General features: G+C 47.5%; 1 protein-coding gene and 1 non-coding gene across 2 annotated transcripts; both read left to right on the forward strand.

Moving 5' to 3' along the window:
* The first annotated feature begins 2,690 nt into the window (after positions 1–2,690).
* On the forward strand, positions 2,691–9,188 carry gmnc (geminin coiled-coil domain containing). Its single transcript, XM_061682248.1, has 6 exons — positions 2,691–2,782; positions 2,883–3,060; positions 6,642–6,765; positions 6,909–6,991; positions 7,072–7,176; positions 8,465–9,188. The coding sequence occupies exons 1-6, from the start codon at positions 2,691–2,693 to the stop codon at positions 9,152–9,154; spliced, it is 1,272 nt and encodes a 423-aa protein (XP_061538232.1). The 3' UTR covers positions 9,155–9,188.
* A 4,853-nt stretch (positions 9,189–14,041) lies between these two features.
* Positions 14,042–14,232, forward strand: LOC133405629 (U2 spliceosomal RNA). The gene has a single exon (XR_009768974.1). It is a non-coding gene; the product is annotated as a U2 spliceosomal RNA (small nuclear RNA).
* The last annotated feature ends 377 nt before the right edge of the window (positions 14,233–14,609 follow it).

Below are 14,609 nucleotides of genomic sequence, written 5' to 3' on the forward strand. Positions count from 1 at the left end.
GCGTGCAGAAGTCAAACAAAGCGTCCGTCTTGTTTTTACTTCATCTCCACAGGGGGCAACACACACACTCAAGATGAGTTAACACACTCACGCGCTATCCTAACACTTTTGTGTTTTTGTTGGAGAATTCATTCAAGTAGTAACCTCAGAAAAGACGAACCATTTTCTGGGCGTTTTACAAAAGCACACACATCAGGTTAGTTCGAGTCTATTTTGTGTCAATTTCCCCAAATAGTTAAGATTCGGGGCGGGACGGGATCACGTTCTGACAGTTTTGCAGGATCCCTGTGCTGCAATTACAGCTCCGAAAGTACTTGTTTCTCAGAAAATGAGTCACTTGAGTCCTTCTTTGCCTTGCTGCGTTTTGCGACGTAACGTCAGAGCGGAAACGAACTGCTCGTCAGCTAGGAATCCGCTGGCCGGTCGGTTGTCGAGAGGCCGCCTCCCGTGGCTGGCTGCAAACATTCCTTCCGGTTCCAGTAATATATTAACGTGACCTGCCGTTACCTGTCCCTCGTCGATGTGATACCGTATCGGACGTGTCGCCTCCAAAAGCAGGCACGATTTGAAAAATATCCTTCCCAAAAGAAGAGAGTTTTTCGACAAGGGCGATAAGGTCAGGTCAGGGGTCAAAAACGACGACGCGCGCAAAACAGATCGGAACGTTTTAGCGGTTTTGAAACTGCGCTATAGCTTCAACCCTGTAAGCGGCTCGGGGCTCAGGACTGGGGTCAATTGTCTTTTTAGTTTTACTTTGTTCTCATCTTTACAGCATATTTGAAATTCGTTGAAGACTTTGATGTGCACAGAAAAGCACGGACGTTAGATTCTTTGAAGTAAAAACAAAAAACAAAAATCATTTACCTTTACAATAACGTGTGTGTGGTAACCGGTTGAAGACTAAATCTTTGTTGTCAACCGAAACAGACGTTCGGTGATTTCGAACTGGATTGCCTCAGACGTTGACAAAATCACGTGTTGGGTTCATTCAAGACGTCAAACCCTTTTGATGGAAACGATTGCAGAAACTCTCGTCGTTGTCATTGATGATGACAAAAACTCACATTAGTTTTGTTCAAATTGTATTGCAGGTTTACAAAATCAAGTACGTTAGGTTGGTTGAAAACTAAATCGTCTTTGCGTGTCATGAGTGCGATTGACAGGTCGAGTTGTCAGTTGTTTGTGACTCGAAGGCTAGCCTCATGTGTTCCGACGCGAGAACGTCATCATGAAGGCGACGGGCCGTCCGCTCGCGTCGGCGGGCCGCCGCCGTCGTCCCGCCCTCATTAGGCTCCCGGCGGGGAGGCGGAACGGGAGGCGGGGCGGGCGGGATTTAGCATCTGCGCTCACAAGCCGACTCAGACCGCCAGGTAGACCGCCTGTAGTCCCGCCAGTCGCTTATCTGGCATTTCGGACGCTCCGGGCTGGCGATTTGGTCAAAGTCTTGTCTGGCATCGCGTCGCTTTTACGAGCCGATGCTTCAATCCCGCCGTGTCCTAACAGTTCACATCCTGACCGTCCGTACGCCCCGACCCGACTGTCTCATCGCTTCCGAGCCTTCTCGTCCGTGTTTTACCCGACCGACGGTGTCGAATCTGTCACACCGCAGGTGTCCGGCGTTACCTCAGAAATGGCGGACCAGCTCGAGTTAGGGTTTGAGTTTCTTCTTTGTTTTCATTAGCTCTGGGGAGATTTCTGTCTTGGAGGACTAGATTGGGGATTGGCGGTGGGACAGAATCTTTGCGTGCGTTGTGCAGGACAATCGAACCTGTTAAATGACAGATTGTTTTTTTTTTTAATTTCAATTTTCAAAAAAATAAAAAATCTCAAGATTTTAAAAATCCTTCTGTGCGCACCGGGCCTCTGCAGAAGAACCCACTCCGCTTGGTCCAGTTCTTGTGGTGGGATCCCGAAACCCGGGTCTTCCCCGCATCGTAAGCAGATGCCCGAGCCACCTCATCTGCGGAGGAAAATGCAGCCGGACTCCGAGCCCCTCCCGGATGACCGATAACCCGACAACTCCATTGAAAAACAAACTCCCATCTTTTTGAGATTCGACTGAGTGCGATGTTGCGGTCGCACGACTGCGATGTACCCGTGTTCAGAATTCAAAGTCAGCGCTTTCAAATACCTCCAATTAACGCCCAATCCAATTTCAAATTGCTTTTCCTGACCTTTTTAGCGATTGAGCAGAAGCCTGAAGTGTTTTATGCTAAGACTCTTTGCTATTTGGAACTGTTCCTAATTCCCTCCACCTTGACTCAGGCCCTGGTTCCAGTTCCCGTGTTCTCGACGCTGGCACCGCCCCGGCGTTCTCTTCCGGTGATGAATAGTGTTGTGTTTGCGCCGGAGATAACGTTTGAACTTGTGGGCCAAACGTTCAAGCTTGGTTCCAGAATTTTGCAAAAACGCACTTGAAATCTCTCAAACGCATGCGGGAAACGCATGTAGACGGGAGGATGAGGGCCTGCCCGCTCGCCGGCCGCCCGCCCCCCCCGAGGTCCGGTGTCCGCTCGAGGCGAGCAGCTGGTCGCCGGGTAATCCCGCGTCCCGCGTTCCGTCCGACCCCGCGGCCCCCGGGGGCTAATTGGAAAACGAGAGGCCCGAAGCATCAAAGTGGTCACCTGCTGAGGGACACGCCCGCCTGACACGCGCACACACGCGGTGACCGCTGACTTTGCTCGGCACATATGGCGAACACGAGGTTATTGTGCCATCCCATCATAACGTGCACGAAACACCTGACGGTCGCTCAGGGGGAAAAGCTTCGACACTGCGCTCGGTAATGACATCCCGTCGGTCAATGACGCGGCAACGTGACTCCTCGTTTCCTCTCCTTGTGCCCTAGCTGCCTTTTCGTGGCCGACTTCTACCGCGCCTAGCCCGCGCGGTGTCCTACCCGCGTCTCCTCTGCCGTCCCGTGACCTCCTCACCTCCTTTCCCCGCGTCCTCCCGTCGGTGGAAATGCGCCGCACAGAAAAAAAAGAACAGTGTGAAATCGACTCCTGCTGGGTCGACGGAAGACTTTTGGAGGCTTTCTATAGCGCCGCGCTCTCCAGAGTTGCGTGGGCACTTTGGAAACAATCAATTCAATTTGATTTATGCAGCGCCAAATCACGACAGACGTCGTCTTTGCGCATGGAGCGGGTCCAAGGCCGAACTCCTCACTCGTGAAAAGACCAAGCGAACCGCACATGAGCAAGCGCCAGGCGACGGAGGCCGGGAAAACGTCCTGTCGCTCGGGAGGAAACTCGGGAGCTCGTTCGGCGAAGTGCTGCAACTCCGATCTTGTCGCGGTCGGTCGCCGCTGAGGCCTTTTCCGGCGACAGCCTCAGATTCGCTCGTCGTCGCCTGGCAGTAAAACAGGACAACGAATACCAAAGTGTTCAAATAAGCCTTAAATCGAGGTTTCTGTGGAGGGAGTTCAACATTGAACACCTTGGAAGAGTTCCTTCTTCAACACCCCCCCCCCCCCCCCCCCCAAAAAAAAAGAGGTCAATTAGGGATTAGACACGTAACACTGCCTTAAAAAGTGTTACAGTGAATTGTTTTTATATATACCGTATTAAATCATTCCAATTAAGAAAATCGTTTTTTGACACGAACATTTATCATTCCTGGGACCAGACATATTTATTTGCACAGCCGTTGTATGCGGTCGACACGGGCACAAGGTCATTATTTGGTTTCATGCCCGCGTAGCGACGAGCCCGACGCCAAACGCAGCGGCTGCAAACAAAGGCGAGAAAAGAGCAACAGTTAGCGACGACTATTTAGCAACGGTGCCGCAAAGCATGCTGGGAGTAACGTTTCTTTCCCCGTCGCTACAATACAGCGTGATTCAAAAGTAACTCCCTATTTTAAAATGCTTATAATGTACTCATATGTTGTCATATGTTTCTCATTTTTTGTGTGTATGTTCCGTGATGTATGGAAATGAAATACATAAATGAAAACGACTTTGGGAGAACTTGAAGGGCGAATACGAGAAGTTACGTCTTCCGTCCCGCAAGAGTTCCTTGCGAAATCAGTTTCGCGCGGTTCCCAGGCGGCTTGAGAAAGTGCTGGCTCACGCTGGCGCCCACGTCCAATTCCAAATAAACGCCGTGCAATACACTTTCTTCTCATGTTCATTTCTTGTAAGAATTATATATAGTTCAGAAATAAATTACAAGTACCGTTATTGCTTGTGTATAATGAGCATTCCCCCTGCCCCCTCCCCAAAAAATTGTCAAGTCAATAGTGCGCATTATACATAGGTAGAGGGGCAAATGGAAAGGGGAAAAAAACAGTTCACATTTTAGAAATGTATGTCGCCATCTAGTGGTTATGAAAAAGCTGTACACTTTCATTCCAAAGTGCCACCGCCACCTAGAGGTTATATAAAAAGTATTTCATTCCAATATGACAGGGGAATGTATGACTGCATAGATGTACAGTTGTGCTCATAAGTTTACAAATTCTGCCCAGGTAATCAAACATGAGATTATAACTGTGTGTTTTAAATAAAAGTAGGGCTGTTAATTTCAAAATAAGAGCAAGTAAACTTAAAAAAAAAAGGATTTACGTTCAATTAAAGTGCTTTACTATCAGAATAATTTGGAGCAAAAAAAATAACAAAATACAGATAATACTTCATGTTTTGATCATATGGGTAGAAGCAAACTCATGCATGGGAAAAATGCATTATACATAGGTAGAAGGGTTTTCCAGAATTCTGAGGTCAACTTCGGGGGTTGCGTATTACACACGAGAAATGAGGCTATTTAAAAATCGGGAGTTACTTTTCAATCACCCTGTACATTGCGAGGAGTTCCACTAATTACATTTCAAGATCTCTCCAATTCAAGCACGATTCAAGATATCTACGTCTCTCTTTCCGGATATCCAAAATCAAGTTTTGACTGGGCGAATTCAAAATGTCGATATCCCAAACTGGGTTTCCACCAGGCCGGGGTGTCCAACCTTTTTTTTGTCGGGGGGCCACGATAGAGTCCCGGTTCACCTGCGAGGGCCGTTGGGACTGTGAAACCATATCAATGTTTGTCTCATCATGTTCGAACATGTACACAACGATAGCGGGTTTGACATCCAAAGTCAAGGATAATAGTTTGTTCAACGACTCTTCCAGTTACTGTAACTTGCTAACAAAAAATGTTTGTAATATCTCGTGATGATTTATGACATATGACAACTTGAAATGTTGCTACAGATTTGAGCAAGAATCCTGGAAGTTGCTGCACATGATTTGCTTCGGTGGGCCACATAAAATGATGTGGCGGGCCGGATTTGGCCCCGGGGCTGCGAGTTTGACACGTGTACGCTCGGCAAAACTGAATTCCAGTTTTGGGGGACTCAAACTCTGCCGAGCTGCGATGTGAGAAAAGGTTTTGGATTTGTTTCTGAAATCAAGCTGGAGTTGAGCGTCCTTGACTCGTCTCCTCGTGTCCTCATCTCGTGTCCTAGCGCGCCTTCGCCCTCGTCTCCTCGTGTCCTTCCTGTCCTGGCGTTGGTTTGACGAGGTCGCTTCTTGGGTGGCTTTTTGAATTCAGCTGCTTCGCTACACTTTTTTTTTTTTTTTTTTTGCACATTTCATGTATTTAAAAAGAAATATTTCAGATGATTCATTTGTTGAAATCATCTTCTGCTCAGGTGTTTTCCTACCTGCGTGGAGGCATGACGTGTCAACAGCCCTTGGATGTGATTGGGCGAGCTGCGTGTGTGTGTGTGTGGCGAGCTTCGCGCCCTCTTCATCTCGCCTCCTCGCTTATGTTTCCGCATTTCAACATTTCCAACTTTTTCTTTGCATTGACTCGCTGGGACTTTGGAAGGGTGCGCGTGCACGTGGCGCGCCTCCTCGGCTGCGCGTGTCCGCGGGTGAGTTCGCGGACGCGTCGGTGCCTTGGATGCTTCGCGGGAAATGGGTGACTTTTCTCTTCTTTCGTTTTTCATTTGTGATGCTTGGAAATGATTTGGGAATCTTTGAATTTGTGCGTTTGGTGAGTGGAAATGTCGACGGATTCCAACAGATGCGAATGTTTGCAATGCATTTATGTCCACGCGAAGCACATTCATGTAAAACAAAACAAAAAAGATGAAGTTCAAGTTGCGTCATTCACCATGAGAGATTGTTAAAATAGGACTCATTTGAACGTGTTTTATTGCAGCATTTACAGCATATCTATATTTCTGTTTATTTTACAGAGACAACAAAAAACATAACGTCAGCAGTGAATTTAGGGAAAACAGTAAGCTAATAATTATACGTTGAAAAGATGTTTATAGAGTGTGTGTGACTTTCCATTTAAGTCTCCCCGGAAAATATGTGCGTTTTTATTTATTTTGTATTTTTCCTTTGTTTTCCTTCAACTCTATTTGTATTCAGTCTTATCATTTCTCTTGTAATTGTACGTTTGATTCTCTTTCATTTCAATAAAAAAAATTATGTATTTGAATATTTGGATCGAATTCGATTCCAACAATCAAAGAGCGTTTTAAATGTTAGTCAAATAAGGAACGTTTTTAATCAGGTTATTTGATTGCATTTTTACAAAGGTGCTGTTTGGATGTTCTTTTCTTTTCTTTTCTTTTCATTATTAATCATGATAATGTACGGCATATGTGTTTGACTCCCCTTCAAGAGGGACCTCGGCGCCGCCCTTGTTTCCGTTTCCATGGAAACCCTAACCTCCACGTGGGCCCCCGTCGACCGTTGTGACGTCATCGACGCCGGAGCGACGCGTCGCAATTCCTCGCGCGTGCGGGGTCCGTCCAGAAAAACAAGATCTTTATATTTGACATTTTATTCAGTATAATTCTGATTGCTGATTATGCCGTGATGTGGTCACCCGTCTGAATGTATTTCGGCCTCAATTGATGTCAATCGTTTGTGTGTGCGTGTGTGTCAGAGGCGTGTGTGTTGAGCAGGTCTCCCCCTGCCGGTGGGTTGTGGTCAGAGCAGTTGCCGCCTCACCTGCACAGGAACAAACAGGTACGCCGCGTGTTTGTCAGCCAAATATGCGAGCTTAAATGCTAAAGGTGGCGCACACGCGTGTCTCCGGTCACCGGCAGCTCGAGGACGCGCTGCGGCGGCGGGACGAGGAGATGGCTCGCCTCCGGGACGAGAACGACAAACTGCGCCGATTCCTCGACCGGTCGTCCGGCGACCTAAACCAAGTGAGACAAACACCGTTTCCACGATAGACGTAAATGACCGACCGGTCGCCGCTCGCTGTCGGGACACGTTTCGACAAACGGCCGTTCGCGGTCCCATTGCCACTTGGAGGATCTCACAAAAGTGTGCACACCCCTGTCGCGCGTGCGAGCGCGACCGCCTCACGGCTGACGCGGAAACACTAACGAGTCGCATGCAAAATGGCCGATTGGGCGCAATTTGGATATTTTCACTTCGCTGCGGACACGAACAGACATATTTCCAATAATTGATTGAAATACCAAGTCTTGCTTTTAACACAATAAAGTCTTGATTAAGCAAGCATACCCTCCCCAAAAAACAAAAACAAACAGAAACATGAAGAAAAATGTGGATTCTTTTCAAGAAAAATTTCAATCCGCGGGTGCCAAAGCGCGAGTATGCGGCGTCCAACGTAGATTCAATTCTGTTGCGAGCGGTTTCAACTTGAACGGCTGCCTTGTAATATTCGGACTCGCCTCCTAAAATCCACATTCGCTGTTCGTCTTGACAGTGACGAACGACTGGCGAATCACCATTGAATCAGAATCAGAATCCTCTTTATTTGCCAAGTATGTCCAAAAAACACACCAGGAATTTGGCTCCGGTCGTCGGAGCCGCTCGAGGACGACGACAGGCGGTCGATTGACAGAGAAAAACTTTGGAGACAGAAAGACATTGAGAAAAAAAGAAAAAACACTCACTGAGCAATAAAGGGTTGCTAGTTGTCTGGTAATGCCGGTACATTTTTTTCCCCCTTCTGAGTATTTGAAAACTCTCTCTCTCTCTCTCTCTCTCTCTCGCTCTCTCTTTCTGTCTGTCTATCAGAGCACCATAAAAGATGCATGATGCATTTTGGCTGTTGAGAATATCCGTGCAGTTCCTCGTCATCGGACGCTTCGTTCCGCGGAGATGATCGTCTCGGGGTAGACGGCGGGCGCCGCTATTGTACAACGACGCGTGCGCAATAAGTCGAAATGGCGGCAGAAGTAAACAACGGAAGTTGCCGCAGAGCTTCGCTGCATCGCAGCTCGTCAGAATAAAATATATCGGCTACTTCGATTCGTTTTCAGTCAAATGCGGAAATTCAGGGTTTGGTTTTTTTCAATCCAAATTGCCACTCATGCATTCGTAGTGGTGCTGTGTTGCGTAATTTCGAGGGGAGGCGTGCAGAACGGGAGGCTACCACCTGGACTGGAAGACAAAAACAGGTTTTTGACACTGTGAAGAGAGGAAGTACTCAGAACACAAATAAATGTTGTCGTTGTGCAGAAATCGAGCGCCGACAGAACCAAGAATCTGAACCGGAAGCGGCCGTACCACGTCGGACGCTTCCAGAACTCCGCTCTGCGCCACCTTCGGGTCACCGAGCACGTTTGTCGGAACCTTAGCTCCGAGTTCAGTTCTACCGAGTTCGGTTCCGACGAATCCGGTACCGCCGCCTCCGAACCCGCGCCGGACCTTTGGGTCCTGAGGACTCTCGGTCCGAAGGACCCGGCCGCCGTCGACGTGTCCTCACCGCTCGCCCGCCAAATCGAGAGCCACCGGTCAGACTTCAGCCACGGCGGCCCCGAAGGTCCGCGAAGTCCTCCCGCCTTCTCGGCGTCCACTCCAAACCGCAGCGGTCCGCCCCCAGGACACCTGTTTCCCGAGGAGACTCGCTTCGGCCAGGCTCCTTTCAGCGATCCGGTCCCGAACTGGTCCCGTACCCCGCAGACTCCGTGGCGAGTCAATTGTCCCGAAGGGGGACGTCCGGACTTGGCCTTTGCGATGTCCCTGAGCCCAGCCAGTAGCGTGAAGACCCTCAGCTACCCTCAGGGGCAGGCCTTCGTCAGGACGGATCCCAAAGGACGCTACAACTTCACCTGGTTGCCTACACGCACCTCCAGATACCAGGACCTGGGTGGTGGACTCGAGGGGCCACGCAAACCCCGAGACCTGAGACTACTTCATGGAACCTGACTCCTAGATTATCATTCACTTATGCCTAACTCAGAACCAGTTTGTCTCTCTGAGGCCACCGTAGACAAGTGTATAGGTTGCCAAGCTAATCGTTGTAGTTAGAAATAAACATGTTGATGTACAGTGGAAGCCACAGTTTCCTATGATTCTGTTTTGAACCTTTTTTTTGGGGGTCTAAATTTTGGCCCGGTTTTCATACTTCGGTGTGGTTTTCATGCAAAACAACCAACAAAAAATGTGATTCTGTACGTCAACTCCCGAAATTGATACGAGCTCATTTGAAGAATTTCATAAATTGTGTATAAAATAGGGATGCAACTAATTATTGTTTTAATATTAGATTCATCTGTCAATTATTTTTTCAATGAATCCGATTAAAAAAAAAAAAAACATTTTTACTTTCCATCCCTTCATTTCAAAACAGGACATTCTTTCAAATTAAAAGTGCGTAAAGGTCACAAACATAAATTGATGATGATTCAGTTCTTGCTTTGGTCTGGAACATCCATCCAAAAAAAATACAAATAAATCAATCATTGGGCAAAAATGTTGATCATTGTTTTCCAAAGTAAAAACAGTCTTTTTGATTTTGAAAAAACACAAAGATAGTACATAAAGGATGATTGAAATCGTAGAATATTTGCGGCTGTGAGGCTGAAATTCCGAGGATTTGAGCAATTTTAAGTGAAATGAGGTCTCTAAAGGTTGAATCCAATTCTGAAAACCTTTGTTGAATAATTTGATAATCAATTAGCTGTCGCTTCATCGATTGCCGCACCTCTGGTATAACGTGTTCAACAGACGGCGAGGCATATTCCGCAATGCAATTAGCAACTCGAGAAAATAACAAACCTCCCGGTCTGCTCGGCAACACTCGTAACATCTTGCCAAAAGTCAGACCTTCGGAATAAAAGCCTGGCAATATTCTGACCGTTTTGCCACACTTTTCCGGGCCACATGGTTATGGCTGCTTTCACAGTCACGCATGTGGTTTTTTATGTAATGTCTCAATAATGTTATTTTTTTTTAATATATGTACTTTATATTTTTGGGTGTTGTTGGGGTTATCGGAGGGGGTTATTGCTTTGAATCTTGGTTGTAGTCAGACTTTCAGGAACGGATTTCTCTCCCGAAAAGCGAGCTTCCACCTCCCATCCGTCCATCCGCTTTCTGTAACGGGTCTCGGGCGTGCTGGCGCCTATCCCAGCCATCTTCGGGCGAGAGGCGGGGTACACCCTGAACCGGTCGGCAGCCAATCGGAGGGCACAGACAAACAAACAACCGTTCGCAGTCACATGCACACCTACGGGCAATTTAGAGTCTCCAATGAATGCGTGTTTTTGGGATGCGGGAGGAAAGCGGAGCGCCCGGAGAAAAGCCACGCAGGCGCGGGGAGAACATGCAAACTCCACACAGGCGGGGCCGGGGTTTGAACCCCGGACCTCAGAACTGCGAGGCGGACGCGCTTCAGAACGAAATATATTAATTATTATTATTAACAAAACGATTATTAGATTGGAATTAAAATGTAAGCATAATTTCCGACTATTCGACTGGACGCATTTGGGCCGAAGCGCGTTAGCATGTTAGCTTGTTAGCTTGTGAGCTTGTTAGCTCCCTGCCCGTGTTTCCCAACAGTTGGCGGTCCACGGCTCCCCGGAGCCCACCGCCACTCCCCCCGCCCGGCCCTCCCTCCGCAATGACGGGGAGGCCATCTCCCCGGGGGTCCCCGAGAGAGCCGGCCCGCTCCCCCGAGACGGAAGCGGCGTGTCCGAGCGCTCCGTGGCTAATAACGCGGTCGGCGAGGGGGCCGCAGATGCCGGCCAGATTGGCGGCCTTGGAGCGGAACGCGGGAATGCGAAGGCGGGTGCGACGGGGATCCCGCCGAGATCACACGGAGATCACGCCCGGCCTCTCCGCCGACGGCTCATTAAGGAGGACGGACGTGAAACTCAATCCGTCCTCGGACGAGCGTTCTCGCGCAAGTCGACAGCTTGAACGCTCGACGCGGCCGACAGCACGACGCCCACCGGCCACCGTTCTCACACACACACACACACACACTAATGAGTCGACACTTCTCACATCTCACTTCTTCTTCTGGCCCTGAAAAGCCCTGAAAATGCTCGCGGTTCTTTGTGTCCGATGAAACTAACGCTGACCCTACACTGGCCTCAATGGCTCACGTCTCCCACTACGCTGGAACGCAACCCTGACCCGAAATCCGGACTCCTGTCTTTTCGCTCGGGCTTCGACACGACACGAACGCTTCAAATTGATTGGCTTCTTTGTCCCCAAATCAACCCTGGCCCCGGTCCTCACCCTTGAACCCGAACTCCCCCTCAAGCCTAACCCCAAGCCAGGGGTCAGCGACCTTTTCCAAAGCCAGAGCTACGCGCCTGTCGTTGCGGCGTGGAAATACGGGCAGGTGCCTGAATATCGGAACATGGACCCGATCCGGTACCCGCGTGACCTACTTGCGCAGTCGGCAAAGCCGGTAAAAGCACTTCCGCCTCCGAATGGCGAAGGGGACCGTTTGAAAGCGCTCGTAGCAGCTGCAAATGGGGCATTTCCTTTCACTTTTGTCAGTTCAGCAGGTGAAATGCATGCTCTGTTGGATTCAGGTCAGGTGATTGACTTGGCCTAACATGGCTTCCCACTTTTGCAGTAGTTCCATCGCTTGGGTTTGAGATCAGCACAGCTTTTGAGTGGAACATAAAGATTAGGAGTTGAATCTCGGCACGTCACGTCCATTGCGAGGGACGGATACGACAACATCAGAAACCGAAATTATTGGTCCTTGCGCAACAGCACGGCGAGATTAGAAACTCAAGAAACTCAAAATGCAGCCGCGTAGAAAATAAACAATGAAAATGAACATAGGTGAACGTGCTGGAAGTTGGACAGGTTTAGGCACCTCACCCCCCAACAGAGGATGGACAGTGGGTACGGAAAGTATTCAGACCCCCTTAAATGTTTCACTCTTGGTTATATTTCCGCCATTTGCTAAAACCATTCGAGTTCATTCTTTTCCTCATTAACGTACACACAGCACCCATATTGACAGGAAAAAAACGGAATTTTTCTGGCGGAGGGCTGCAGCGATGGCTGACTTTCTAGAACTTTCTCCCATCTCCCGAGCGCATCTCTGGAGTTCGGCCGCAGTGATCTTTGGGTTCTTCTTGACCTCTCTCACCGAGGCTCTCCTCCCCCGATGGCTCCGTTTGGCCGGACGGCCGGCTCTAGGAAGGGCTCTGCTCTTCCCAAACGTCTTCCGTTTAAGGATTACGGAGGCCACTGTGCTCTTAGGAACTTTAAGTACAGCAGACATTTTTTTTGTAACCTTGGCCAGATCTGTGCCTTGCCACAATTCTGTCTCGGAGCTCTTCAGGCAGTTCCTTTGATCTCAAGATTGTCATTTGCACTGACATGCACTGTGAGCTGTAAGGTCTCATATAGATCTTATCTTTGGGTCCTCTCCCCACGTGTTGTGTGCTACTATGCTGCCACCTGTTGGTGTGGCGAGTGAAGCAAGATCCGCACGGAATGTAACCCAAAATTGATGAGATTTTATGCTAAATAACCTTTCGCAAGGTTATTGAGCATAACCTTGCGAAATTCTTCTGAATTGATGAGCCTCAAATTAGTACATTGGATTCAACTATATTGTATGTAAAATTACATTGCAGTACGGAAAAGTCCATTTAATCCAATCTGGAATGTTTAATCAAGCCCTTTTCGTAAGGACTCTGAGATATCCCCGGTGACAATGAACGCAGCTTTGAAAACAAGTGGTTTGTGTCGACAAACTACTACAGAAGCTGACTGGTAAAAATACAAATACATCCCCTTCTTAATGACGTCCGTCTCCATTTTAAAATAGCTACGGTGCTGATTTGTCTTCTTTTTTTGGTTGCAAATAAATTTATAAATAAAATATTGTTGCATTTTTCGTTTACATAACGACACCGAGACGTCCCACGTGACCACGAACGTCACCTCGTGAAGGCAAATTACCGGGCAAGGTACCGCGGCAAAATTGGGATTTTCGCCGAAGACGAAATATAAAAAAAATATATTGATGAATGTATGAATGTTTTTGCTTTATGTTATGTTTCATCTCAGTAGGGGAAGGAGTAATCATCCACATTACAGCCTAACAACGTGTTAGCGATTGATGCAAGTCAAATACGTGTGTGTAGTTCACCTCCGGTGCGATGGTGGCGCTATAGCAGTAACACTTGTCGATTGCCAAACAGGAAAAACAGGACGTAATTTCATGTAGTCTATATTTCGCGTCTTTTTTTCGAAACAATGTCGATCGAACAGGAAACTGATTTTCACCACACCATTATACAAAAATAGCGCGTTTGTGCATTGTTATAAGAAAACAACTCTGTGTTTTCTTTGGCAGTGGAGGACTATTTTAACGCTATTGAGAGTGTTATGTTTATCGCTAAATTACTGTTGGTTCGACGCGGAACACGTGACCTATGAGTGCGTCCTGCGCATTCTTTTCATTTATAGAATGAAAAGCAACACAATTGTCCCTTTATGATTTATGATGCATGTTTATTATAATTAAAAACCCACCGTTGTGTTATTTGCTTGTCGAAGAACATTGTGACGCCAGTATATGAGATAAGTTTATTGCTGCTTTCCGATTGGACCAATGTGGGTCACCTGACCCACAGGAACCAGCATTTCCCAAGCATTTGTTTCATGTAATGGGGGAAAAACAACACGTTTGTCCCCATTGTCAATTAAATTGTGTGCAGATGTTGTTTGGCGTGTAAATATGTCTTATTGGCGGTCGTTGTCGTGTGTCACCGTCACTGTAGCTCGTAGTGTCGGGAGTGAAATGGTCCCCCGTGGCGTTTGGACGTTATCGCTTCTCGGCCTTTTGGCTAAGATCAAGTGTAGTATCTGTTCTTATCAGTTTAATATCTGATACGTCCCCTATCCGGGGACCATATATTAAATTGATTTTTGGAACTGGGAGATGGAATAGGGGCTTGCTCCGTCCACTCCACGCATCGACCTGGTATTGCAGTACCTCCAGGAACGGTGCACTCCCTCTGCTGGTTCAAAACAATAACTACATGAGCGTGCGTAAGTACCTCCCGTGAATTGAGGAGGAAGTTGTTGGTTGAAGGCTCTTATTCGAATGTTATCTGTTAAAGTCTTGCCTTTTTTTCATAGGAAGTGCTTCTAAAGAAAAACAATTCTCGATGTAATCCTTTTTTTTTTATTTTATTCGTTCCCCAAAAGTTATTTGTTTTTATGGAAATTTCTTTTTTCTTGACAAAAGTTGAATTTTCACAATTTTAAGAAGTCCTAATTTTCTGAAAACAACAACGGAGATCAAAGAATTGCTTTTACAAAAAAGGCATACAATTTAAAAATTCATTTTGTCATTTGAAGTCACATTTATTTATGCTTCGGTCGGGAAGGA

Source organism: Phycodurus eques, chromosome 7, assembly GCF_024500275.1.
Source record: "Phycodurus eques isolate BA_2022a chromosome 7, UOR_Pequ_1.1, whole genome shotgun sequence".
Classification (NCBI taxonomy): domain Eukaryota; kingdom Metazoa; phylum Chordata; class Actinopteri; order Syngnathiformes; family Syngnathidae; genus Phycodurus; species Phycodurus eques.

What these genes read in the sequence shown, in the direction of transcription:
- gmnc (XM_061682248.1), top strand. Translation starts at nt 2,691, where the DNA reads ATGGCGAACACGAGGTTATTGTGCCATCCCATCATAACGTGCACGAAA. An exon ending in ACCTGCACAGGAACAAACAG is followed by an intron (nt 6,992 to 7,071) that starts GTACGCCGCGTG and finishes GGTCACCGGCAG; the next exon opens with CTCGAGGACGCGCTGCGGCG. An exon ending in CGTCCGGCGACCTAAACCAA is followed by an intron (nt 7,177 to 8,464) that starts GTGAGACAAACA and finishes GTCGTTGTGCAG; the next exon opens with AAATCGAGCGCCGACAGAAC.